Genomic DNA, 27079 nt, shown 5'->3' on the forward strand with positions numbered 1-27079 from the left:
GGACAGGATCGGGACAGGACTGGTTACAGGATTGGTTACAGGACTGGGACAGGACTGGGACAGGACTTGTTACAGGACTGGTTACAGGACTGGGACAGGACTGGTTACAAGACTGGGACAGGACTGGTTACTGGACTGGGACAGGACTGGGATAGGACTGGGACAGGACAGGACTGTTTTTGTCACACGATGCTGCTGCTTTGCTTATGTGAGCATTCAAAAATGAACAGGAAATGCTTTGGCGCTAGTTTATTTTGGGGAACGATCATGGAAAGATGTGTTTAGGCCACAGGAGTTAATGCTCAACTATCTAAGATAAGATAAGATAAGATATTCCTTTATTGTCCCACATGGGGAAATTTCATTGGTGCAACGCAGGTAGTTATCTCTTATGTTAAGAACAGTTATGTTCTTATCTCAGTAAGAACATATCTGTTTATTCAGTTGATGTAATGGAGTTAATAGTGGAATGTATTCAATGCCATGAATAATTTGTAGTTCTAATGCTAACAACGCTGTAGTAACGCCCTTTTTGTCTTTGCTTTGTTTCGGAGGTGTGAACCGCTGTAGCCACGTTCGCGTAGAATAATTTGAGGTTCATACCTTTTGAGAAGCATTAAAAATCCATTTGAAGTACTGTGTGCTCCTTTACCGTAGATTCACTACTACAAAACTATAAATTACATGTAAATATTGACCAAAAAATGCCATTTCACATGCATCCACAATATGACTCTTGTGTAGTGTCCCATGCTTCCTTTAGTGTTCAGAGAGTCATGGAGCGACAGGATCTAAGCTCAGCACATTCATTTATATTCCTGACTGATAAACTTTGTTAGTTTTAAATGTTAGTTTACATGTGTGAGGGATGTTGGTCTGAGCTCAGTACTGACTTCAATATCTTAACAAAATAAACATGCAAAAGGTTACATCTTGAAGTGCATAATTCTTTCCTCGTCTGTGCTAACTATGTACACAAGTTAGGCTAAATATGTCTGTATATTTACACAATCATGCCATAAACTCCAGAAAAACACATTTCGTCTGTATTTTGAGTGCATTTGTGAACTTTATTATATCATTACTTCAATTTGTTAACCTTCATATGGCTTTCACAATCTTTTTCTCATTGCACCATACATCATTTTTTTTGTTTTCGTTCACTATATATCGCCCGTATCTCTATATGAGACATCTCGTCATGGCAGCGACTGGTAAGATACTGTACCATTCGTCCAGGTTTGAAGGAGCACTCTGACATATCGCACACACCCGCCATTGTATCAGCGTCTCACTTTGAAGTCGTCCCCAGAGTATGACACTCGTTGTGTGCTTCCCGTCGGCCGAGAGAACGTGACCGTCTATTCAGTCCTGCTTTAGATTGATCACAAAGGGAGCAATCTTCTCTTTCCTTTTCCCCCCCAGACACTTGTTTGGGGCCGCGCTATAGAGACGGCACTGTAAGCTGTTCCTGTCATCCCTATCTGAGGGCACTTCTGTAAAGCCTTTACAACATGGCAAACTGGACACCCGCAAGGCTCAGAACAGTTTTAGGTTCTCTCTCGCCCTCTCTCACTATTGCACTGTAAGAAGAGAGAAGCTATAGAAAGCGCTAATCCAGCTTTTACAGCTGATATTGACACCAGGCCAGTAGGTTGGCTCCAAGCTCTTTCCTCCTCTTCCTCCTTCTCATCGCTCACGCACCTCGGGACGAAGCAGCGGTCGTAATCATGTGTACATTCAAGTCATAGCTCCATTCGAAGCGGTTTGCAGTTTGCAATCGTGTCAAATGTAGCCACCAGGATTAAGGATGTATGTCGGCGCTTTACAAAACACAACACGCATATAAGGATGCACTCTGCCGCAGATACTGTACGCAAATTACTAATGCCAACTAAAAGTTCTGTACTTATTTTGGATTAGAGCGTGTATGATTTCAAAATTGGGAGGTCAAGATTATTTGGTTAATCGGTAATCCGGATTATTCAGGTCACGATATCGCAGTTGTTGTTTTGGAAGGACCCAACGTTACTATTTCGAGTGTAGAGTTGCTCCGATCAGGATATTTGAGGCCGATCATCGATACGATCATCTGAAATTTTGATCAATTCTGTGTCAAAACACTTTTTTTCCAATAATAATAAATATTTACAAAAAGCTTAAACATAATTACTTAGAAAAAGGGTTTTTGATCATATGAAATCTATCTAGTTTATACGATCAACTGAGTTTTCTTGGCAATTCAAGCCACAAATGTGCCTCAGCTCATCAATGAACCGCGTGGGTTGAGTGAATTCAGCCAAACAGAGTGGAAACAGGAGCAAGTTTTCATCCTCTGAGCAGTTTGGACAGTTTGAGGAAGGAAAACGTGCAGAAGAGAGCAGCGAGTACTTTCAAACGTGACTAAACCATGATGTGCTTTGAATTTTCACTTTACTTGCAGGTAACTTTGGTAACTGCTTTGGTACTGCCTCAAAACACACATTTCCTCAGCCAAATAACACACAACAGCGTTCACTATTTGTGTTTTTTTTTTCATTTAAAGCACGCATGAAATGATCGCTTTTAAATGAGTAAATCACCAGCCTGTGCGTACCTGTAAACTGTCCAAAAAAAAGAGTCTGTGTTCTGTGCATGCGAGAGGAAACCATTTGGCTCAGTCTATCATACGGCTGATAGTCAACACATTTGGCTTTGAACCTCTATCATTATTTTAACTAAAAGACCAGCGGGTGAGCTTGTGGTTCCGTGTTTACAGCAACTCGTGGTAGCTCCGTGTTGTTGTCCGCTCCGGGAGCAGGCGGAGGATACATCGGGACTTAAAGGACCACATCAGAGCGTTTTAACCAAGAGGGTTTCATAAGGAGCTGCAATAACTTAACACATCATCTACCTCAAGGCAAATGTGATGTCCATGTAAAGTGTGATCAATCGGTGCATCTGATCGGCCCATTTGCCAGATCCAATCACTTGATGTTGATTGATCAGAGAACCTCTAATCGAGTGCATTGTCTATAATTAAAACAGCTAAATATAAGCTAATGTGATAGTTGAGCATTTAATTGTACGGTTCAGTCACGTTTTGTGCTACTGTTGAACCTTAACCGCAGGGTCACGCTTGTAAAAGAGGTTTCAATCTCAATGGGTGTTTGCACATTTTGCACATTCAAGAGAATAATTTGCACAATATGTCGATTTTACCAAGATGGCAGATTGTCAGAGGAATGAGATCACAATTAGATTTTTATCACCATATGTATATTCAAGCTACACTCAATAAAGTAAACCCAAATGCAAAGTGCTCTATTTTTTTCATAGTTGTTTTTTGATAGTGACATGAAATCATTGTATAATTGTGAGGTTTTTTTCACAATAATCCTTTTTTGTTCTCATTTTACTTTGATCCAAGTACATGTAAAGCTCTTTAACCAACAAGTTGTGTTTTTTGTGATAGTAGCTCTTATGATACAAGTTGGGGCAAGTTAATTGATGTACTTTCTAACTTACTTACTTAGTCAAGTTCAGTTTGGCTATTCTATTGTACATTTTGTAGTTCTATGTCAAGCCACAAATGGTCAGTAGTGTCATGATTGTACTAATAACATCACTACAATCATTTGGGAATATGGAGTACAGTATTACATTTTTGGTAGGACAGGGCGATCAGACAAATGTTGTTTTTTTTTTAGATTTTAATTTGTCTCCAGAAAACAAATCAAAATGTCTGTCAATTTTAGTTGCCTCTCTCAACACAACAACAACAACAAATGTCTCCCTTCAGAGTCTGAATGTTGCTCCAAACCACATGTTTTTGCACAGCTTTAAAAGACTGTATTATTGACAATTAGAAAAACTTGAATCTCCAAATATCTTGAAATATCTTGAAATATGGTTACTTCATCAATACAATACAAAAGACACGTTTTTAGGCACATTTTTGGCAGTTGAAAAGTGTATTTTCTCTCTTAGCATTAACCTCCAGAGCCCTGTGTGATGTTGTGATTTGCATGTGTGACAGCGGTCGGGCCTCTACACTTTGTTATCCCTCACAGAGCACAGCCTCCCCAGATGCTCCAAACACCATCACATTTGTACTGCGTAAATCAAGTTGAGACACGGGAAATGGGCATAACTAATGCCATTGATGTTTGGGGAAAAAAAACACACGCTAATCCTACATGCTGGAGTGCCGTTTACTTCAGAGGGTTTCGCTGTGTCAGAGCTTTACACCGTTTGAAAAAATATATACTTTGAGAGCCACTGTCAGGCAGGTACTGGGTTCAGGTCTCTATTGATTGAATGTCTGGGGAGAATATCAAAAAGAGTTTCAAAGCAATAGAGATAAATAGTAGAGGTTAGTAAAAGCTGATATGAGTATATGAGTTATACAGTAAAAAGTAACTATTATACATTAATGTACTATTTTATACAAACGTGTTCATCAACTGCTACTGTTACTAGTATTTCATTCAAAAGTTAGTGTAGTGAAAGTATCTTGACGCTACATTTTACACTACATTTACACTTTATATGCTACAATTTTTGAAACTATATTGTAATTTACCCCAACATTCCCTAACCAACAATTTTACTATGATTTTTTTGTTTAACCTTAAAGTAGAATATGTTTTCTGGTGGAGGGTCAGTAACCTGCTTGTCTCACAAACATTTTGTTTATTTCCCTGGAATATTCTGCAGTATGGTATAAACTAACCAACAGACTTTTTAATTGCCAAAAAATACTTGTTTTTTTGGAGTTTCAATGGAGATTTACAATTAATTTTATGGAGGTTTATGTCATTTTGTTTAGCATTTCAGGCATAAAATAACATAAAACCCACCTAAAAACCTAGTGCCCCTTTAATAATCACATTCCATCTCTGAAAATGCATCTTCATATTTGAGCTACAAATCATTTAACCATTTCTCTACTTTAAATGTATTCAGTTCATTGTGATGATGATTGTATGTTTGTCAATATTTTAACCAGCGGCACATTAGCAATTAAGACGTGTCTTTGTGCGCCGCATCGGATCAGCAGGGGGCATCGCTCTATTAATCGTACTCCACACAGCTCATTGTGTGAAACTCAGTCTGTGCTCATAAACAACGCTGTATTAAAGGTTATCTGACACATTCTAATTCAGGGAGGGGAATATTATCGCCATTATTGTGACATTTTACATTTGCGTTTGTAGTGTTGGTGTTGTTGTATCATTTATTTATTTTAAATCATTGGAACAGAAGGTCTGAGCTACAAACTGTAATACATTTTTGTCTTGCATCTGGGACAAGCTGTAAGGAACTGATGGGATGGGTGACAGGGGCTCAGTTGCTTCAAATATTGTTGGTTCCAATCCCGCTCCTGACATGAACATCATTGGTAGAGCTCCTTGGATGTCTTGAAAGTAGAAACGTGCCATATAACCTTGGCAAATGTATTTAAAGCAGAACTAAGAAACATGTTAATCTTACTGAATGTCTTTGTAAGTCCCTGTGATAGTTATATGTATTTTTGAGGTGTTTGAAGTGTGCACCGTCGCCCCCTGCTGTCTCTGGGCGGGAAACCAGCCTTGCAACATTTGTTGACATCAACCCGACGACAACTCTCCTGAGAAACCCTGACTCTTCTTTTATGTTTGGCAGTGTGAAATCGATTTCTGTGTGATTCTACTTCCTTATTATGATAAAGAATGACTTCTTTCTGACTTTCTGCTTTAAAGACCAGAATCCTGATGAGGGTGTTGAAGTATTAGCTTCCAATTCAGCAAAGGATCCACTATAAAACACGTCACCTCACTCATCATGGAACTATTGACCATCCACACCCCAACACGGCCACTTTGTAGCTGTCCAGGCCACACGGCTTAAAAGATAACTAAAAACATTTTTTCGAGATTTGTGTTCAAATATTAAGTGTGTCATAAATAAACTATACCGATTTTGAGTTATTGTCCTCATATAATACTTTAAAATTGGGGATGGGACAAGATCTGGTGAGAGAAATTTCCCACACAATGTTCTTGGACAAAAAAGGGTTAAATGTTGAAGAGTTGCATCCAACAAGAAGTCGTAAAGCAGGACTACAATACAGCCAAAATATGAAAGCAAATACATAAAACATTGTGAGGTCAAAAATCGCACAGTGTATCTATCATAAATGATGTAAAAATCTCATCTTGTCTCGTTCTCGTGGACCCAATCTCATGTTTCATCTTATCTTGAGGAAAAGATATCTCCTCTCGCCCCAATTTAATACACTTTTGAATATTTCTCGCCTTGTCACCAACACAAAGAGGTGAAATACTGAAGGAACACTGCCGTATGAATGGAGTAGGTCAACGTTCTTCACCTCTTCAGAACATGTTTAAATTCCATGTATGTTTATTGTAATATGGCAGGCACTTGGGCGTCCAACACGAGCAATGATGCTCTCTCTGGACAACTGTGACATTACATACATCAACACTCACAATTACTACTAAGGCCTAAATAATTCACCATGTCCCTGCTCCCAGTGTAGCTTTGGCGCATCTTCTGTCATGTACAGCATCATCTGAAACTGTTGCTAGCTCTTACCGGAGTTTGCCAAATCTAGTAATGATAATAACTTGTTCTACAGCAGCCTATTCAAACAGTGCTTATGCATAATTATGTTGGCAGCCTTCCTCCCAGTCCCATGTAAATGATTTCGAATCGAATATGCTTTTACACAGTCCATTGACAAAGGCGGGAGGGGACTCTAGTGGCCCGTTGGCATCTCTCGCACCAGTTTCTTTATTACTGTTTAATAATCATATAATGTCGTTTGTAAAGGTACAGCGCCGGCACTCCAGTTAAATATATAATGCGGGTCATAAGGATAAAGAAGGAAGCCAATGGTATCTGGCAACACAAAAGCCTCATGCATAAAAAACGAGGCTGAGTTAGGGAGACGTGCTTTTAGATGGTCTTCATAAGCTCGTTGGCGTCTTGAAAGTTGTTAGGAGGATCTCACGCCAAATATTGAATAATGTATCTACCTCTTTTGCTGCGACAGAAGGCTCATCCTTAGTGAGAGGCTGAGTAAACATCGGAGTACACGGTGAATGCTCGGGAATATCACTGCAGAATATTACCGTAGTTAGGAAATGAAAGGTGTCAGGACTCATCACCGAAGAGCTGTCCCGGCTTGATCGATATTGGGGTATTCGTCCGAACCTGCATCAAACGGAAAGTCAGTGCTAACTTCAAATTCGATGCCGTAATCACAAAGTTTGCAGTTCAATTCCAGCTTTGACCACTGTGCACTTTCTTTGGTTCACTGGGCATGATGTTTTATGAACTGGTGTTGGGTCAGTGAGTGAGTGATTGGTGGAGACGTCCGGATTGCAGAGTGTCGAGCCACAGAAGCTTAGCGCAATTGTAAGAGACCGCAAAACCACTTTATTTATCAATGTTTATTTCGATATAGGCCTGAACAATGTTGGCAAAATGTCTAACTTCTCTCAAACAATGAGATTGCAATTAGATTTGTGATTTATGTTCCAATAGTTGGATTCTCTTCAAAGGGTGCATTTCAAACATGCCCAGGAACGTCAGCATTTCAGAGAAGACTGAAAGATGAACTTCTAAACTAAATACAAGAATCACATGCATTTCAGAACCTGTTTATGAAGCCATAGCAAGTTTTATTCATAACAGGATTATTGTGTTGTTTGCAGAAGACGTACACAACGGATATATTTGATTTTTGATCATTACGTTATATATTGCAGCCCCAATACTTAGCAGTGAGAATTTGAACTTGTAATAACTTCTAAATGATTTCCCAGAAAATAAGTCTACTTCTTCTTTGGATTACTACTCCCGACAGTCCCGAAAACATTTAAAATATGAGAAAAGTGAAAAGCAAATATGTATTTGCTCTTGAAAAACAGTATCGACGGTATGAAAATTCAACTACGGCTTTGGTTGGTGTTTTTTGGCAGAACTGCTGTCAGGAGTTCTCCACACTTAAGATTATTCACCCCTGGAGCTTGTTGCTTTTTAAAGAATATATGTTTGCAGATGGATGTAAATGCTGCATGAGAATAATTTCTGCTGGACTCTAATGCATGTTGACACCGTTCTCCTTAACGTCTTCTGAGAAAGGCTATTTCTTAACACACGTGGTGATACTTCCTTGTGTCTTGCCGTTGCCCAGAGTAGATAACTGTATCTTTTAGCAGCAGCAGTCGTGAGATATTTTTAAATTGTCGCACAGATGTTATTACTCATGACTATGTGATGCCATACACAGTTTAAAGTGAGCAATTGCTAGCTTTGACGGTGGTCTGAAAGCTGTGTTACCTGCTCGCTAACGGATGATGCAGGCTAGTACTTTAGCAAACGGCGTAAACGATCTTCATAAATAGACCTGATGTACAAGTGTTGCATTCTTACTGTTTGCAATGTTTCTCTACAGGCAACAATTGCATTTTACACAGGAAAAAAAGCCCTGTTTGAGATTATGAAGGACAAGCTGTAGGAAAAACTATTGATGCATCATCCTACTGTTGAAGCTAATGTCTGATTTTATCCAAGGTCTTGTGAATAATTATAGAATTATTCATGAAAAAACTATCTTTCTCCAAGTGAGTAACTTACCACAAGCTCACTGTGGTTGCTTTCCACATCTTAAATTAACATTGTGCCCTTAAATGTACTTTTCTAGTGGGGATATGTTTAACGTTTTTTGCCATAGTTATTTTTATTGCAACAAAAGCATATTAAAACCAAAGTAACCAAAGCAAGTTCCTATGTTTGTGAATTTTGTTCATTGGCAATGGCAATAAACCTTTTCTGATTCTGATTCTGATTCTTAAACGACATCCATCCTTACTGTGAGTGGGATCCGGATCTGCATTCTCATTTTTAAAGCATGAGTACGTAAGAAAATGCAGTGTACGTTAATTTCCATGTGAAGTTTGGGATTAAAAAAATTATAACTTAACCTAAAATGTTTAAAAATGCTGAACTTTGTGCATTGGAGCTTTCAGAGATAATGCAGCAGGTGATCTGTGCTCCGAGACATAAAAATATAGTGAGTTTGATCCAGTTTCAGTTTTGTCCGTACGCACATTCATAGTAAGAATTCAACATAACTGGCCGTGTCACTTGCTTGTTTTAATGGCGATAGATAAGTGAAACCCTGGAATATCTCATGAAAAGCAATGACATTTTCTTGAAGAGAAGCAGTTAGTGGATTCTCCATCAGAAAAGTTAAAGTACCATCAGTTCTCTCTACAACAGAAGCCAAGCCAGATTGGATTAGACTTGAACGCACATACAATAGCAATGTGTTAGGGTTCATGTCTCCGGGTCCTGTGAAGATGAACATAAACTCCAGCCTCGTGCTTCTTCTTTCAACTCTCAAGCCTCTTCAGTTTATTCTACAAAAGAGGGCGTGTTATTAATATGTATACAACTTGCTTCTACCTCTCTCAAAACTTTTGTCAAATTGTTAATATTCCCATCCAATAATTTTCAGGCATTTGCATAGCTTTAGAACAGCTTTTTTCATACGCTGGAGTGAATCTGGGGCGGTCTGCCAGAGCACAGCCAATCAGAGCGCTGCTTTAAACTTTTACCTTCGGGTTTTGGAGAGAAAAAATGCTTTTATTCTCTCTCGGGGACAAAAATAAATATCTAATTTACAAGAATAAAGATAGAAACCCCAAGCCTTAAGTGTGAAATGTTTCCATTCTTGTTGCAAAAGCCGGTGGTGAAACTGGTGAAAGATGGAGGTGTTGTGTGCTGTATAGAAGTTTGGTATGGCCCCTACTGTTGACAGTCTGCCCCAACTGTGAATAGTATGTTTTCTTGGAGTCAGCTCCAAGCCAAATGACACATCTGACATAAATCCATGTGCAAATCCCTTCACTCTAGCAGGCATATCGTAGGACCCTAAAATGGAAGAAGAACTAAAATAAGAAGTATAGCTTTAAAGTATTCTCATTGAAAACAGAGTGGAATTTCCTGGCTTGCTGTATATGGCCTCCTCTGTGTTATCTCCAGCCCTTTGAAACAGCACCTGTTTGTGACTTGCAGCTTGGGGAGCTCCGTGGTGATGTAGTGTGCACTCCTCTGCCAGTCTGTGCCAGCTCACCCCGTCTCGCATTGATGTGCAAGGCAAACAAGCCGCCGATGTCTTCATTCTCGGAGAGCTTAATGACTTTGCGGTGCATTGAAGATAGGGCTAGCCGGACCGGAACATCTTGTGCCTTGGTGTGGCCTTTTGTGCACTGGTGAAAAATGTTTTGTTTTGTGACGTTTTTGTTGCTGCCCGTAGTTTTTCTCAATGACAGTTGAGTGGGATTTGGTGTTTATCGTGACGCTACAGTCTCGTTTATTCTCTTATAGCGGATGAAATGTAATGACCCCCGTAGTCAAATTGGGACTTTGCAGAGGCAATCACCAAATACCCAAGATACAAAATGTTCTGAGCAGCAGTGCTAAAAGCAGCAGCACTTAGTGTTATTCACAATACATTTAATACGAACACTAAACGACATTAAGGGAACTTTATTAGCTCAGGGGAATTAACATCTGTGAACATAATGCATCCATTAGGGTACAATCACACAGAATAATATACTAAATATTTAATCCACCACAAATAAGGCCTCTGTTTTGTACAAAATGTATAAGTTATGAAATAGTCCTGAAGTTTTCTTCTTTTTTCTCCACTTGCATGATGAAGACAAAGTCATGTTTGAACTTATCTGCTTGTATTTATTTTATTAGTGGTAGTAGTAGTGGTAGTGGTAGTGGTAGTGGTAGTGGTAGTGGTGGGTGGTGGGTGGTGGGTGGTGGGTGGTGGGTGGTGGGTGGTGGGTGGTGGGTGGTGGGCGGTGGTGGTGGCAATAATAATAATAGTGGTAGTAGTAGTAGTAGTAGTAGTAGTAATATGAGTAGTAAAATGAGTAGTAAAAGGAGTAGTAATAGTGGTAGTAGCAGTATTAGTAATAATAGTGGTGGCAATAGTTATTGTTGTAGCAGTAGTTTGTAGTTTGTGTGGTAGTAGTAGTAGTAGTAGTAGTAGTAGTAGTAGTAGTAGTAGTAGTAGTAGTAGTAGTAGTAGTAGTAGTAGTAGTAGTAGTAGTAGTAGTAGTAGTAGTAGTAGTAGTAGTAGTAGTAGTAGTAGTTAGTTATTGTTGTAGCAGTAGTTTGTAGTTTGTGTGGTAGTAGTAGTAGTAGTAGTAGTAGTAGTAGTAGTAGTAGTAGTAGTAGTAGTAGTAGTAGTAGTAGTAGTAGTAGTAGTAGTAGTAGTAGTAGTTAGTTATTGTTGTAGCAGTAGTGGTAGTTTGTAGTAGCAGTAGTGGTAGTGGTTGTTGTACAATGCAAGTTATTGTACTAGTACCAATAGTAGAAGTGGTGGCTGTTAAAACAGTACTAGTAGTAGAAGTAGTGCTAGTAGTGCTAGTAGTGCTAGTAGTTGTTGTTGTATCAGTTGTATTACAATGTACAATGCAAGCTATGATGTTACATTTAACGTCAAAGTAAACAAACACATGAGCACAGCAAGATACTCCCTGAAGGACAATCTAGTTGTTAATGCTGCCTTTATGCGCCTCTGCTGCCTGCCGTTTATCATGTTATAATGAAACCCCTTCATTAATGTATACATTTTCCACAGCAATTAAGCGTGTACATTACCGACTGCCTGTGCCACTTTTTATATCACACGGCCTATAATTAGCATCTGTTGACAGGCTTACCATCTTTCTTATGCGGCATTAAACTTTTCCTGCACGGACACATCCTGGCGGCCATGCCACATTTGCATACAAAAACAAACTCGGGGATAGTTATAAACATCCATCAAATTAGCTTGAGGTATAAATCTTGTGCAGCCATCACTGTCGGGCACGCTGCTGCTAAAAGAAGATATGGATGTGTTCGGATGGGTGATAAAAACAACCTGTCTTTAGCGGTGCCATTTTGTACCTGTTTTGTCTTAAACTTTTAGAACATTTCCGCGCAGATTGCAGCTAACTCATTGTCTATTCCTCCCTTGTAGGACATCAATAACAATGAGAGACGTGTCAGGCACTGATTAGTCTTTGATATCGGGGCGTGAAGCGGACATGGTGCATTGGGCTCATATGTTTGTGTGTTTCTCTTATTAAGAAACCAAACAGTTCACCGGGGGTCGACTTTTCACACTCATAAAACATGTATTTTAGCCTGGCATCTCCCTTCCCAGTGGTTGAAAGTGAAAACAGGGCAAATGAAGCCCCCCTGCATGGTTTTGTTTTCTCAATACACCCGACATAGCAATGTTAGCACTAACTGGTAATGTTGAATTTAAGATATAGTGCTCAGGAATTGTATCTTTCAAGACATGCAGTATTTTTACGCATTTGTTTTACAATCAAGAAGTGAACATTTTGTGCTTGAGATGAAATGTTGGTAAGTGTAAGGATTTAATTTGAGTGTGTTTAACAAGGTCTGAAATGTTAGATCGGAGCAACCCCAAAACTGCAAATGAAGTGTTCCTGGTGAGTGAGTTGTTTGTGTTTTTTCCAGGGAAAATGGAATTCGTTAAAATTGCAAAAAAAAAGGTTAACGGGAAGCACTTGAATTTGGGATGGTAACTAAAAAAGTGATTATATTAATTTCATGATAATTACAGATGGAAACAGGGTGTGAAAGATCAGTTTGAAATGACCAGAATACATGGTCAGTGTTTTCTCTGTAATAATATATAACAAAATGCATTTATCCCGGGTTACCGTTAGTTACCAAGCTAATTCCATGCTATTATTGTAGCCAGTGAAGATTAGCTCTTATAGTTCACATTAAGATTATAAATTAAAAATGATGGTCACCAATAATAGTTAATTGACCTCGATGTGTTTTGATGTCACAATTCAAAGAATGCATTTGTTCACCAATGTGTTCAAATAGTTCATACTAATACATATGTTATATTTAGGAAGTACAGCAGTTGTTAAACCAAAGAATCATACAATGCAGTATTTGATGGGGTATAGCAGGTGTGGTACTTCTGAGATGAGCAAACTGAATGAACGTTTTCATAATTTATGACTGTATTTGCAATTAACATTATGCCAAATTACATCTGCGCTTCCTATGCATATTGTCATCAGTATGCATGACTTATAGGTCAAGATATGGAAATGAGACTTACATTCCCATTCTGTAGTGCTTGAGGTCAGTTCAGCTGTTGCTTTGTCATGTGCACCATCAATAGACAATGTAATCTCCACAGATCAGAATCATAATCATGCAGCTATTGTCCGAACGGAAAATAATCAACCATGAAGCTCTTTTCACTCCGATTTAGATTTCAATATGATTTTGTCTTCCGTTAGTTCAGTTGTGGTGAACCGTTTCAGCATCTGAATCCACTGTTCCTTCTACAAAATATAAACAACTCCAGCACTGGCTCTATCTTGCAATGATGAATTTAGGGCCAATATTAGATATTGAAAAGATTTTATATATATTTGTCATTACTTTTATGCATAATTATATTTTAAAGAATCAAAAAAGCTGACTGCTTGTAAACACCTGTTTAGTGACACTTCATAGTAACTACACTTCTAATAGCCTAAATAAAGCATTAAAAAAAAAAGTTTATTAAGAAATATTCCTTGCCTAAAAAGTCCTTAATTAAGTGGTTATGGCTAGGAGTTAGTTAATTAAGTAGTTACTAAGCCTGATCAACTCTTGTTGTGAGTCTCATGCTTCATGCTTTATTAAGTGCAGTATATAAGTGTATCCTGGTCATCCAAAACACTGTCCTTCATCATAAAAGTATTATATGGAAAATTAATATATATTTACATACAACACACATGTTAAGCCTTATCCTCCTGGGAGTACGCCGAGGTAAATGAAGTTTCATTGACCTGCCCTGTCTCCTCTGCTTACGTCTCCTCCCCGCGTACTGGTACCAGCCCCTATTTTTCTCGCTAATTAACTATCCGGATGGTGATTAGCTCTGAGGCTCTCCTCTGCCATCATCCAGTTCCAACACTGTCTATGGTGACTTTAACATGCATCCGGAGCAGCAGCGTGTCGCTATGCAGCCAGTGACTTTGCTCCTGGTCCCCTGTCTATATCAAAATAATGCACACATTAGCTTTAGGATATCTCAAATGCTGTCATATCCCTCAACAACTTGACATCTGGATCACTTTGGGGCATTTTTCTATAGAAACACACCACTGAACATGCACATGAGCAGCCATGCTGATGTATTAGCCCTACGGGGGACACAGTAATAAAAACATTTACTCCGATCATGTCATTACCCAACATTATTTATCACCCATTCATGCGTAGGACTCTTGCAAATACAATGCAAAGTATCTCATTGAAAGATGACTGAACTAAAATCAATGGCGAGAGAAAGAGACAAAGAGCGGGATCGAGACAAATGCAGAATAAACAAAGACATAAAGTTATTTTTGCCTTGTGGTGGTGATGCGGAATGCTAACAAGGGGGGAGGTATAAGCTGGCGCACACAGAGGAAGCAAAGTACTGTGAAAGCATGGACATTTACCCTTGAAATTTGAGCAGGTGAAGAGGGCATGCATGCTGGGTACTTTGTGTGCAGGGAATAAATAGTTCTCTTGTAAACAGAGTGAAATATGACTAACTATTAAGAAACAAACGTGCAATTACTTCTTAATGTTTGCATACGTTTTAGTCGCATCTTGTTCTCCAGCGTGTAGTAAACGGAAATGATGATAAAATACAATGAAATTATCCAACAGTTGGGGTTAAATACTTTGTTTTATATTCAATCACCTCAAGCATAAACATCATAAGATTGACTATATCTGACAATGATTAAGACATATTACATTTAAATGTGCGACAACAGCAAAACTATCTTGACGTTACAAACATGGATGACGTTTATATTATTTCAAGGGTAAGTGCTGTGCCCAATTGGTGGGTTTCAGCTTCCTTTTCAAATTTGTCCCATTCAAAAAATATCAGATGTGGCTTTCAATTGTTTATTTCTATGGCAACAGTGATACACTTCCTTTGCTCTGAATCCCAAAGATAGCCAACAATGACTATGATACAATACCCTAAAACTATTCTAGCTATTCTGTTTGTGAGTTTAGATTAGTTCTGGTATTTTTGGCAAGACATGATCAAGTATTTTTCAATTTCTAGACAAAAAAATTACTTCAAATTCCAGCAATTATTTGTGACTTCCAAACAAACAGACAAAATGATAATGAAACTCTCTTTGGCAGTTGCTAATCACTTGACATATTCTTTGTACCACATGAACCAAGAGAGATATATCCTTACAAACATGTTGATTTTCATAATGACCCACTATGACACTTGTGGCGCCTCATTGTTCACTGCAGCCTCCATTTGCATGTTAATAGCCCGTCAAAGACTTAATGCCATTTTTATATCCCATCTCAAATGCCTCCATGTGTTTTCCGTGGGGATTAGTCCTACTTTAATCCTCGCTCCCTGTGGCCCGACCTCATTCAGACAATGCCATGCCATTGGTTTTGTAATTAATCTAATCTATTTGTATTAATCACTGTGGTGCAGTGTTCTCGGCTTCATAAACTGTAGCATGTTCCTTTTGCATATTCCATTCTACCCTAGGGACTTGAATCAAAGATATTGTTTTATTCTCAAAGCTGCAATTTAGGTTTAATTTTTTTGTTTGGTTTCACCGTTTGTTAGGATTATATTTTCCACTGGAGTGTAAAGGTTATATTTTATAGTGAAAAAGTAATTAGGAGGCTGATCTTACGTTGATAATCAATTTTGTGAAGTATTTTCTGTTCAGTACTTTGATTTAGATTTTTTTTTGCGTCTATTTGTTCATTTTGTTTTGTTTGATCTCACAAGACATATTCATTATGACATTTTGAGCTTTTAAATATTTTCCCTTAAATATTATGTTCCTTCGTCAAAAACATACCTGGAGTTATATTTAACTTCATTCACTATAATTTGATGAATCCTGTTTAGTAAGTCCTCTCCCCTCCGAGCATCGAACACTCCATTCTGAATTTTCCCAGATTTGTGACATCTTAGGTTGAGCCCCGAGATCTTATGCTTGTCGTCCCTAAATGATCATCAGATTCGTTCTGAGGATTTCTGCCGTTAAATTACGTTCACTTCAGCTCTGTGCCGGCATTAGCATGTCGGCAGAAAGCTAGCTTTGGTCAGCTTCCCTTTGTAATTCGTTTGTAGCCAATAGATGGATCTCTAACTCAATTCCTGATGTGGGAAACGCCAGACTGATATGAAATAATATCAGGATTTTTGTAGACAAGTCCTAAAACATGGGATGCCAAAAATCTGGCAGTGTCATCTGTTTGTCTCTAGAGATACATTTTAGACGAGAAGGTGGTGGACTCCACCAGAGAGCTTACATTGTGCACCTTTTAAGATCTTCAGTTGACTGAGAAAACGGTGTTTTATGTTTTCCGCAATATTTTTGAAAAACTGAGAATTGGGCATTTGCAAGGTTTAATTCAAAGATATTTTCATTTGTCTGATTAAAAGTTATGAGTGCTTCACATTTGTAAAGTGCGGTTAGAGCAGATTTTACTGCCACATGAAACAAAATAATCTTTTCGACAATCACACCCTGCAGCCTGAAAGCACAATACAAGGACAGGTTGAAAACTTTGAATATTTTGCATTCTGTCTCCTCTGTTCAAACGATTGAAAAGTTTGAAAGGTGCTTTATGTAACTTTGTATTGACTGGAGTGTTCCATAGTTGATTTTTCACTTGTATAACTCCAATGATGCGCAGTTGTGTTCTGTGTTTGACCCACAGGTTGGGTTGGGATGAGAAATTCTCATTATAAAATGCTGACCACATCTCGTACGTCCGCGTTCTGCCTGTAGCATTACATTTTGCTGCGTCTAAATTCACTTTAGCTTGTTTCTCTGTGAATTGTAATTAAACACAAAGCATTTTGTAGTTTTACATACAGAGAACACGTCTGCAAAGTTCTCACTGTCTGCTCTCTCCACGCTCTCAACTGAACAGTCTATGATGATAATGTCCATAGCAACAGCGTTGAAACAGTTGTTGGCTGCGGTGCTTCTGTTGAAGTATGAATGCCAGAGCCGTAACAAACTTTGTTAACCCTTAGGGCTGCGAGCACAAGAACAATCAAACTTCTTGCTTCTTATAAAGTATGAATTGGCCTTTAAAGCTCTTTATACTGTGTTGGACACCTGATACTACGCGGCCTGGGCCAAACTGGACCTGCAGACTTGAATGTGCTCAGCTTAGAGAGGCACGTCTATTTGCAAGATTTCAAATAAATCCCCGCTGTCACATCACTTGTCCCAGTCTGTGTAAAACTGGCACAGACTGACAGCTCAACACGAGCTCCGCACATAAGATGAGACTGAGCTGACCACAGTGTGTGCTCCGTTCTCACGCCCTCCGGACCACCAGCATCCCACCAAGTGAGGACATACTCCGCTTTGTGCAAAACAAATAAAGCTGAATTAAATAAAGAAACAATGCTCCGAGGCTGAATTTCAATATTTAATTTGACTTATTTATTTATTTCTAATTAGGGAACTCATTGAAAACCGGGAAATCAAACCGTTTTATTGCTCACTTCTTTCATTGTTCATTGTCAAATTGAGTCTAAAGTGATTTTAATAATGTTCAATGTATTTTCTTGGCCCTTTAATGCAATACTGTGGAACATTGTACACACAGAAAAGACAAGAAGTTGGTAATGATTCCTTTAGTAAGTTGAGTGGGGATTTTTGGGGGGAGAATATGTATGTTTGCCTTAACTGTAATATGCCGTGTTGTTCCTAAATATGAATCATCTTTTATGTTAACTGTGTGGTGTAAAAAGCACATTGGCAGTACTGTAAGGAGTATGAAGTCCTTTGGGGTCAACCACCTGTATGTAGCACAGTCTGCAGAGAAAAGAGGCCTGGCTGCTTTAACATGTCATTCACTCATGTTGCAGTTTATGTTGAAACAGGCGCATCACAGCACATCCCCCCCATTGTCTCCCCCAAGTCTTCAAAGAGCGGCCTCCTCGACAAGCTCACAGCATGGCCTCTGTGAGGGGAAAAAACAGAGGCATAAAAACACCAATATTCCGTTTGAACTAGGAACAATAACAGTCCGTCGAAAGCATACGATCCAATCAGGAATATGGCAATAATATTTGCAGGTATTACAAGTCAAGTCGGTAACATTTTAATGAAAATACTTTATGAATAACTGTTTTAAACAACACTTATTTTCAAAGGTGCACAGTTACATTACATTTACACTTACATTTAGTTTACAGATCTTGCATTTATTCAATTATTCAAAAATACCATAATCCTCAGCTTGTTTCCATTGAGTTAAAACCATACTTTTGAACGTGTTATGCCACACTGTGAAACATCCTTGGCAAAGCAATAAACCAAAACATCCATGGGGAAGAAAAAGGAGGCTGGAAAAGTTGCATAATGCACTTTTAGTGTATTAATATAGTTTTAAGTCGACAAGATATACAACACATCTTTCTAGTTTTGATACAAATTAAAACATTTACTTGTTTATTTGAGTCAATTTGCAGTTTTCCTGTTAAATCTCTAGTCAAGTTGCTGTTGCCATCAAACTGAAGATTGTCTGATTTCAAAATGCTTTGTGTGTTTTGTTCATTTAGTTTCATTGAATTTTCTGAAATCACCCCAAATTTAAATTTAAGCTGTCTGGGCTCTTGTTGAAGTTACATTATCGCGTTGTCTCTGTAATCACATTCACTCTAATTGTAATAGTAACAAACTATGAACACCACATCGTCGTTTTGGGTGCAGCATAAAGATAACTATGGTGGCTGCAGTATATTGTTTGACTTGTTTGTACAGCTTATTGGAGATATGGGTTGGCAGACAGTAGATTGAGCATTTGTTGGGTCTGGACAATTCCCATTTCAAAAGTGAAGCCAATATCACTCAAATCAAAATTTCTGGACTTAATTAATACCGTGATGGGTACTGAGTTCCAGCCTTATTCAAATCTGAAGCTCTGGATCCATAGCAATGGCCTGAAATGACACCGTATGCTGCATCATTTCAATACCGTGCTAATTATATGCTTCGACCATATGGAGACGTGCCACATTGTGGGACATTTCTTTAATAATCCACAGCCTGCTGTCAAATGTCAGTGTTTCTATGTGACAGTTGTTTGGGGATTCATGGGTATCAACACTGCAGGGATATTGGCAAATAACCGGATTGTGCCCAGAGTTTGTTCCAACCACTCTTGCAGCCTGGATATTTCGGCATTTTCCAACTTGTCGCCATCCCAATGTTTAGTTCGCATGAGGGACCTGGCATTCCTGTCCATCATGCGCTATCAGTGAGGCTGCAGACGGTACTAAGACCCGCCGAAACCATCTTCTCGTCAGTCGCTAGCCCCACCCACTTGGCAATTTCCGTGTATCTCCGTTGGCCAAGCTCTTATACCCGCAATCCCCCCGGGTACTCGACTTCCCTTATCGGAGAGGTCTGATAGTTGAGTCTGTAGAGTCTTGTGCTCTGCCTCTAATCTTTGCCGTTTCTCTGTCTTGCAGGTGTAAAGAAGGATACCACGGACTGCGCTGTGACCAGTTTGTCCCCAAGACGGACGCTATCTTGTCCGATCCAAGTAGGTTCCCCCCCCCCAACCCTTCTGTTTATACAGCGTTTATCTGCAAAAGATTTAAAATAATTACTCTAATCCCTAACGGTGATGGCTGAGCATGCAACACAAGTCCAGCTAATCACTGCTAAATGTGTGAGCTCAAAGAGGCCAAGGGAACCGAAATCAGAATTATACACACAAAATGTTCCCTGTCCCATTAAAGTATGTGACGTAGAATGGATTTTGTTTCAAGATTTGGCTTCCTAAACCCTAAAGGGATCAAGTGTTTTTTGGTTCACTGATGAAAAAATACTTAATTTGGCAAAGTTACATGCAGCAATACAATGGTGCAGAATAAAGAGTAAAAACTTCTCATTACAACAACTACCACTACACTTAACAACACTACACTAACACTACAACTACTTCTGCTATTGCTACTACTACTACACCTAAACTCAGGGCCATTTACGCCGTAATACTTTCACCACATTGTAAAAAAATACATTTTAAAATTCAGAGATTTAAATGCTTTCAGTGTACTTGAATCATTAAAACAAAAAGCATATAAAACATATGTCTACCAGCTAAAGTTGACCGTAATGCAGTAAAGCCAATTTAAAGTAGTTTGGATGAGCACCCAATTACCTTCAATCGGTGCAGTATCACCCGCTACTTCTCTATTTCCGATTTAATCTTGCATAAAACTCCTCCAGCTATACATTAATTAAAGAGCACTGCCGTATAATTAAGTCATGAACAAATATTAAATCAATGAAACAAAGTGCAGTGCTGGTTTCCCATTAGTATCCCTGCCCAGGTAAAACTACCCACAGAACATGAATATAACATGAATGAAAGAACTATGGCCTTTAATCTGGATAGTCACCCCGAGCAAAAGCGGTACAGAAAGTTTCCGTTTCCTTTTTGTTCTCGTGGCCCCCAGAGCTCCTCCGAATCCCCAGAACGGAGAAGTGTTGTCGTTAACGCAAAAGTCAAGGGTACACGGAAGAGAAGATTGGAGCCTCCAGCCATTCCCATGAGAACTACGACTTTTACAAATTCACTAAGTCTTGTAGAGTGACTTGTGCGCACTTGGGAGTCAGACCCGAACTTCTCTTGTGTTTATTTGATGTAATCGGTAAAATAATGGGGTCACGGGGCAGTGTTTCAAGGCAGGTCTTCTTTTCTCACTTGGTTTCAACACGCAGTTGATTTAATCTTCCAAAAGACAGTTTTCTTTGAGCGTACTTTCAAGATATTCTATTTTTCTTAACCTCAGTGGGACTTTTATCTGGGCAAATTTAGAGTACTATTATGTTTCATGAATGGTTTAAAATGTACTACTTCAAATTTAAGGCCAGTTTTCCCAATTGGGGAAGTGGTTCAGAGCAAAGCTGTTATGCATCTCTTTGTAAAATGTAGTGATACAAAGATATAAATATTTAAACACAATATTTTTTTCTTTTCCCCCCACAGATATAGAAATTTAAACAGTGCAATTATTTCACATTACACATTTTTATGGAGTTTCGACGGCAAAGTATTCACTAAGGAGATTTGAATACTGATTTGTGTTTATTGATGAGGTGATAGAGAGCACACATGGATTTCACAGTGATGTCGGGGTGAAATAATATCAGCTCTAGGAAATATCTAAATGTATACACTATGTACAGTATAAGAAATGGATGGGTTAGCACATTGCTTTACCGTGGGGACATCTTCTGCTGTTGGTCTTTCCCTTCAGGCAGTGCCACGGGGAATAATCTGGCCCGGTTTTGTGAACAATAGCAATAAACGCTATAATGTATGCTTACTATATTATTCTGCATTGGGGTGGTAAATGTCCCTGCGTCTCAGCGAGAGGCTGTGGCTTAAATCCTTTACGTTTCGTGGGCTCAGTATCAGCTGCATGTCCATTTTTTTTGCCATTAAGATTTTTGAACATCACTCTACAAAGACGTTAAATTGTGCACGGTCTGGATGTTTGTCTGAGTGAATATCAAGCCCTTAACTCCGTGTGGTGAGCAGAGGCTGGCGCTACGTGCTAGCAACATTTTTTTTTCTCTTTTGACAAATGATTGATCTTTGAAACAGAGCGAGAGCAGCCCATAGGTACAACAGTTCTAAGTTTAATCTTTGTCTCTCTCTCTCGCCTGCTGTGAGACCTACGATACATGTTTTTGAGCTACGACACCACTTTGTACACTTAGCTTTACCATGAACTTTTTCTTATTGTTCAAATCATGCATGGTTCACCATTTGGTTCACTATAGTGCACCTTCTTAGAGGCCACACTGTTGCAAGAAAAATGAAGCCTCATTGAAAAGATAAATACAATTAAGCCCATTCAATCTGTGTTTGAAGCGATCCAACATTTACCCAGATTATAAGAGTTATTATAGAGTGTGGTTAGTTATCCCCCTTTTGAATGCCAAATCATGTAGGACTACTAACATACACTCAAACTCTCACAACTGCAGTGTACTACAGATAGATTTACCTATGATTATTGAATTCATTATGCATATTAAACTTTTAAATGGCATTTAATTAAAAAAAAATTACAGCCCTTTGTAGGTAAAAGTAAGCAATGCACATGTACAGGGGCCCGCAAGTTCTTAAGGAGGCCCAGCCGCTGTTCTTCTGAGTAGAAACGTTGTTGTGCAGTGTCACCTAATAATCTGTTATGATGCTTTATGTTCATTTCAAGTGACTTATTTGTATTCTGTATTCCTTTGTAAATTCTAGATCTGGGACCCCAAAGAAAACCTCTAAGGAGCCCACAAAGCTAGAGACAGCCCTGTTGAATTAAAAAAAAGCGAGTTTAGACAACTTTAAGCCAATTTAAACTGAACAAATGCTTAAAAATATTTACAAATCCAGCATATTCTTGGGGCTGAGAAAGGCATCCACAGTTAACCATATCTCTAATTATATTTAATTTAACCCTAAGAGACAAATGATAAAAATCAGCTTTAAAAATAAATAAATAAAAATATCAACATTGCTTACTGAATCGTAAAACAGGCTTCCATTTTGTCATGCTGGACAGTAAATTTCATGTTGTGCGCCATTATTGGTGACAAAGCACACCCTGGGGCAGACCTCTTCTCATCGCCGTTTTTTTCCTTTACCAAAATCAATTCCCATGCACCTTGCAATCACAAATCATCCACAGGCCCCCTCATCCTTTGTCTTGATATTGACCGGCCACAAAGAAGCCACTCAAGAGAGCAATGTGAGCCGCCTCGCGCAACTATCCGGGCTTCAGACACTGTCACGTATTTGGAAGTAGAAGAAGAAGAAAAAAAAAGGCTTCCCGTTGGTACTTCAGGTTAGACTGTAGCAAACTTAGCACAGGAAATGAGGTGCAGAAGGTTTGTAGGATTCTGTTGCACGGTCGGGGGAATAGTCGGCTGCTTAATTGGAGGCAGGGGAGTGTGTAGGAAGGCAATTTGGTTGGTTCTCGGCAAAGGAACAAGAGTTTAGGACATGCTGTTAATGGTGTTTTTTTGGGGGGCCAGTGGATACCGTCGACGGAGACACAAATTTACTCAGCCGATTTAGGAACGGAGGGGAAGTGATAATTCCAACTATTTACCTCCCAATTGTTTCGAGGCCTGAAGTAAATAGCGAGCAGACAGGATATTGGCTGGCTAGGATACAAAGACTTGTATAGAGCTACATCTGCTCCTCTGCTCGGTGAATTGCAGATTCCGTTCCAACGATTGTTTAGTTGTTCTTGCCTCACCATTGCATCCTGGCTACAATGTATGGCATCATTTGCAGTTCTTCCATTCCAAGTCGGTGTACAGGTCTGCAAGTTCCCCAGAAAACGTAAAGAAATTAAATGTGAAAAAAATTATTTCACAAATGATATAAAAGGTGAAAATAAGTGGGACTTAGGTGTGAATGAGTGCTGTAGGGAGACAGTCTAGAAGTATGAGAGGGTGAGGGGCGAAAGGAGAGAAGGAGACTGTGTTATCAAAGCCAGTCCACAGAGAAAAGACTGAAATAGTTGAAGTTTGATTGTTTGAAGTTTTTTGTGTTGTGGAAAGGCTTTGAATAATTATGACAAATAAAGTTAAAGGTCCCATAACATACAAAATTGACTTTTCAGAGCTTTTAACCTTCTTACATTGCTATTTGTGCTTCATATATGTACCCAGAGTGTTTTTTTGATTGATTCCCGCAGTTTTTAGCTATATTACAGACTATCTCCTTTCCTCGAATCTCCAAACTGACGGGCGGTGGGTGCAAGACCGCGTCATAACCCCAGGCACGCGTAGTGTTGATCTGAAGTTCTATCGTTTGTCACTCACTCGCGCGGCAGGAGCGGCGCACGGCGGAGCAGACAGCTGTGGGGCACACACTACGTCACGGGTGGGCGGGGCACACACGCCAGATCGCTCTTCGCAAGGGTGGGGGCGAATATCAAACCAAGCCGTTTGCATTTCCGGGTTGGTGAGGGGGTCCAAGGTCTGGGTGATATTTCTTAACTATTATGTTATGGGTGTTGCACAACCCTTATTATTATCAATTATACACTTAGGATAGACTACGAAACGTGAAAAAAGCATGTTAAGGCACCTTTAAATATTGGCAGATTATTCTGACTCCAACCAGAATTTGCTTGTTTTTCATACCTTGTAGTCTTCTTCACAATGTCATGTGATGTTGCTGTGACGTGTATTGTCAGCTGACTTTCACAGGTTTTGGCGCCGTCTCATACCGGTAGATGCAGTTCGACTTTTTTTAGGACAGTATGTCAGGTGTGCGAGAGTAAAAAGTCCCCTTCGTCCCAGTTTATTTTCCCATGGGCTAGTTTTAGAACCTAAAAAAGAAACGTAAAAGAAACTTTTAACTAAATTATCAGAAGACCAAATTAACCCGATTGCAAGACACAGGTTGACAGATGGGATAATTAATTAATTTAATTTATAGTATTTATAGTTGTTATTGTATTTATTTATAAATACTGTATATTATTTATATATTGTATTTTATTCATTTTATTCATTTTATTCATTTTATTCATTTTATCTATTTTATCTATTATTTCCCCCAAATGTAATTACCTACACAAATATTGACAAGCTGGGTTGTGTTCAGCATACAATTGTGGCCTAATAGAAATCTTAAACTTTTTTTTTATTGCAAGATTGCTCATTATATTTTCAGACCATTAGTTTTAGTTGCTATGAGACCAGATGAAGATCATTACAGCGCGGTCATAAAATCTAACATTTGTTAATAATCCTCAAGGCCACGGTACGTAAAGCTGTAATCATTTGTATACTTAGTTTGACATCAGCATCTGTGTGTAAACATACCTGACACACTTAAGAGACTGATTTAATTGGATGGATTATTCTCTGGTTATGGCTGTAATGATAGAATTCCCTTCGCTCATTACAATCTGTTATGCTTTTTGACAGTAAATGGCACCCTGGATTCAAGCTAAAGACGAGTTTTGATTGTCAAAAGCTCGTCCATTTATGACTTAAATTGAATTAGTAGCATTAAAGGTTTATTTCAAAACTCTTAAATGCACAAAAAGAAATCAAGGTGTGAAAAATAAGTTATTCAGACACAGATATATTTCCCCCCTTTTGTCTGCAAGGCAACTGCATGCTTTTGGAAAGGCGCTTCATGTGGTGGTGAAGAGTGATTTATTTCATTTTAGTGCTCAAAAATACCTTGGCAAACATGCATTATTAAGCAGGCTCGACTCACCACAGGTCTGACTTTGCCTGGTGACATCATCTGTTTGTCCTTATTCTGCCCCGCCCACTTTTTCCTCTTTTGACCTGGATCAGCACTTGTGTTTTGATGGCACTTCCATCGAGCGGGAACTTTGTTCTTTTAAAAGGAGAATGAGGGAAAGTCTTGCCGCTAAAATATGCTATAATATATACTTGTGTAAAATGTCCAATGCTCATGAGAACAAGTCAACAATGCACCAAGATTCCCTGAACGGCTTTTTAGTTTTATAATATGTTAAAAAAAACGTTCCCTGAACTAAAAAGCCGTTATATTAAAATTCCATTCATTAATTTCGTTTGTTTTATTTATACTGGGAAAACCCAAAGAGAGGAGTTCTCTTTTTCACAGGTCCCTGTTAAAACACATCACAGAATAAACAACAAACACAGGATAATAAAATACAAATAAAATATGAATTAAAATTAACCAATACATAAAAACACATTTACACATACACAATGAGATACAATGATATAAAACAAGTGTATTGGCACTGTGGGTAGTCCTTGACCAGTTCTTTAAAATCATTAAAAGGCATAAAATGATTTAATTTAAAATGTCTCTGTTTTTTGTTCCACATGGAGGGAGCAAAGTTGCTAAAAGCTTTTTTTCCTGTCACTGTGTTGATACGATGGGTCTGTAAGATAAAAATGTCCTGAGGAGCAGCAAACATGATGAAAAAATCCAGCAAAATGCCAACTAGAGCCTTATAAACAAACAAAATTGTTCTCTTCTTGCATCCAATGATTCCCATTCAACTTTAGAACATACTTCACAGTGGTGAGTTCTGTCTCCTTCTCCTGTAATAAACCTCAGAGCTGAACAATAAACCAAATCCAGTGGTTTTAACACTGTTGCTGTGGAATGCATATACATAATATCACCATAATCTAGAACCGAAAGAAATGTAGCCTGGATTAACTGTTTTCTAAAATGAAGAGGAAAACTTTGAGTGAGACCAAAAATTGAAGAGAGACCATTCATTTTACTTTATTTTTATATTGTGAACACTACAACGAATATAAAAAATAAACATGCAGATGCAGATACCAAAAAAAACGATGAACATTTTGAATGAAACATGGCTGTATTTAGTTATTTAGGTTGGAGAGAACACCTCACCCATGCCACCTGTGCCTTCCATATTCATACCACCTTCTGCCTTCCTCCCCGTCTCCTCCTTTACGTGCCTCCTCAGAACTTGTCTAACACGACCATTGTCTTCATGCATAATCAAGTCAAGTCCTATTTACTCTTTCTTCTGAGGTGAACAACTCAACAACATCATCACCCCCTAATGCATCCATTTCTTTCTGCTGTTAAACTCATGTGAACTAAAATCGCAGCAATTCACATCCACGAGTTGTATCACACCAACACCCATCTTGTATCTTGTGAAAAAGGTGTTATATCTTTATTCAGAAATGTTTCAAGAGCTGTACCGCCTAATCTTTGAGGAGCTCGACAGACCACATTCTATTTAAAACCACCATCACCTCTGTCAGAAAAGCAATTACTCGAGAGGGTTTCATTTTAATTTAGATTACATTACAGTGACATGCAAAAAGGGGCTGCCGCTGTCGGGCTGGAACCAACATTTGCGCTCTATCTGTTTTCCCCAGCTACACGACGTGCGGTGGTGGGAGGAGCG

General features: G+C 38.8%; 1 protein-coding gene across 1 annotated transcript in view; it reads left to right on the top strand.

The window, feature by feature from the left end:
- nrg3b (neuregulin 3b) overlaps positions 1 to 27079 on the top strand; it is a 311990-nt gene that overhangs the window by 230134 nt on the left and 54777 nt on the right. Inside the window, 1 exon segment of the mRNA XM_072455883.1 lies at positions 19607 to 19680. Coding sequence (XP_072311984.1) covers positions 19607 to 19680 — 74 coding nt within the window.

The sequence above is a fragment of the Eucyclogobius newberryi genome, unplaced genomic scaffold (assembly GCF_026437365.1).
Source record: "Eucyclogobius newberryi isolate DKJ021-1_F unplaced genomic scaffold, fEucNew1.0.hap1 SCAF_20, whole genome shotgun sequence".
Taxonomy (NCBI): Eukaryota; Metazoa; Chordata; class Actinopteri; order Gobiiformes; family Gobiidae; genus Eucyclogobius; species Eucyclogobius newberryi.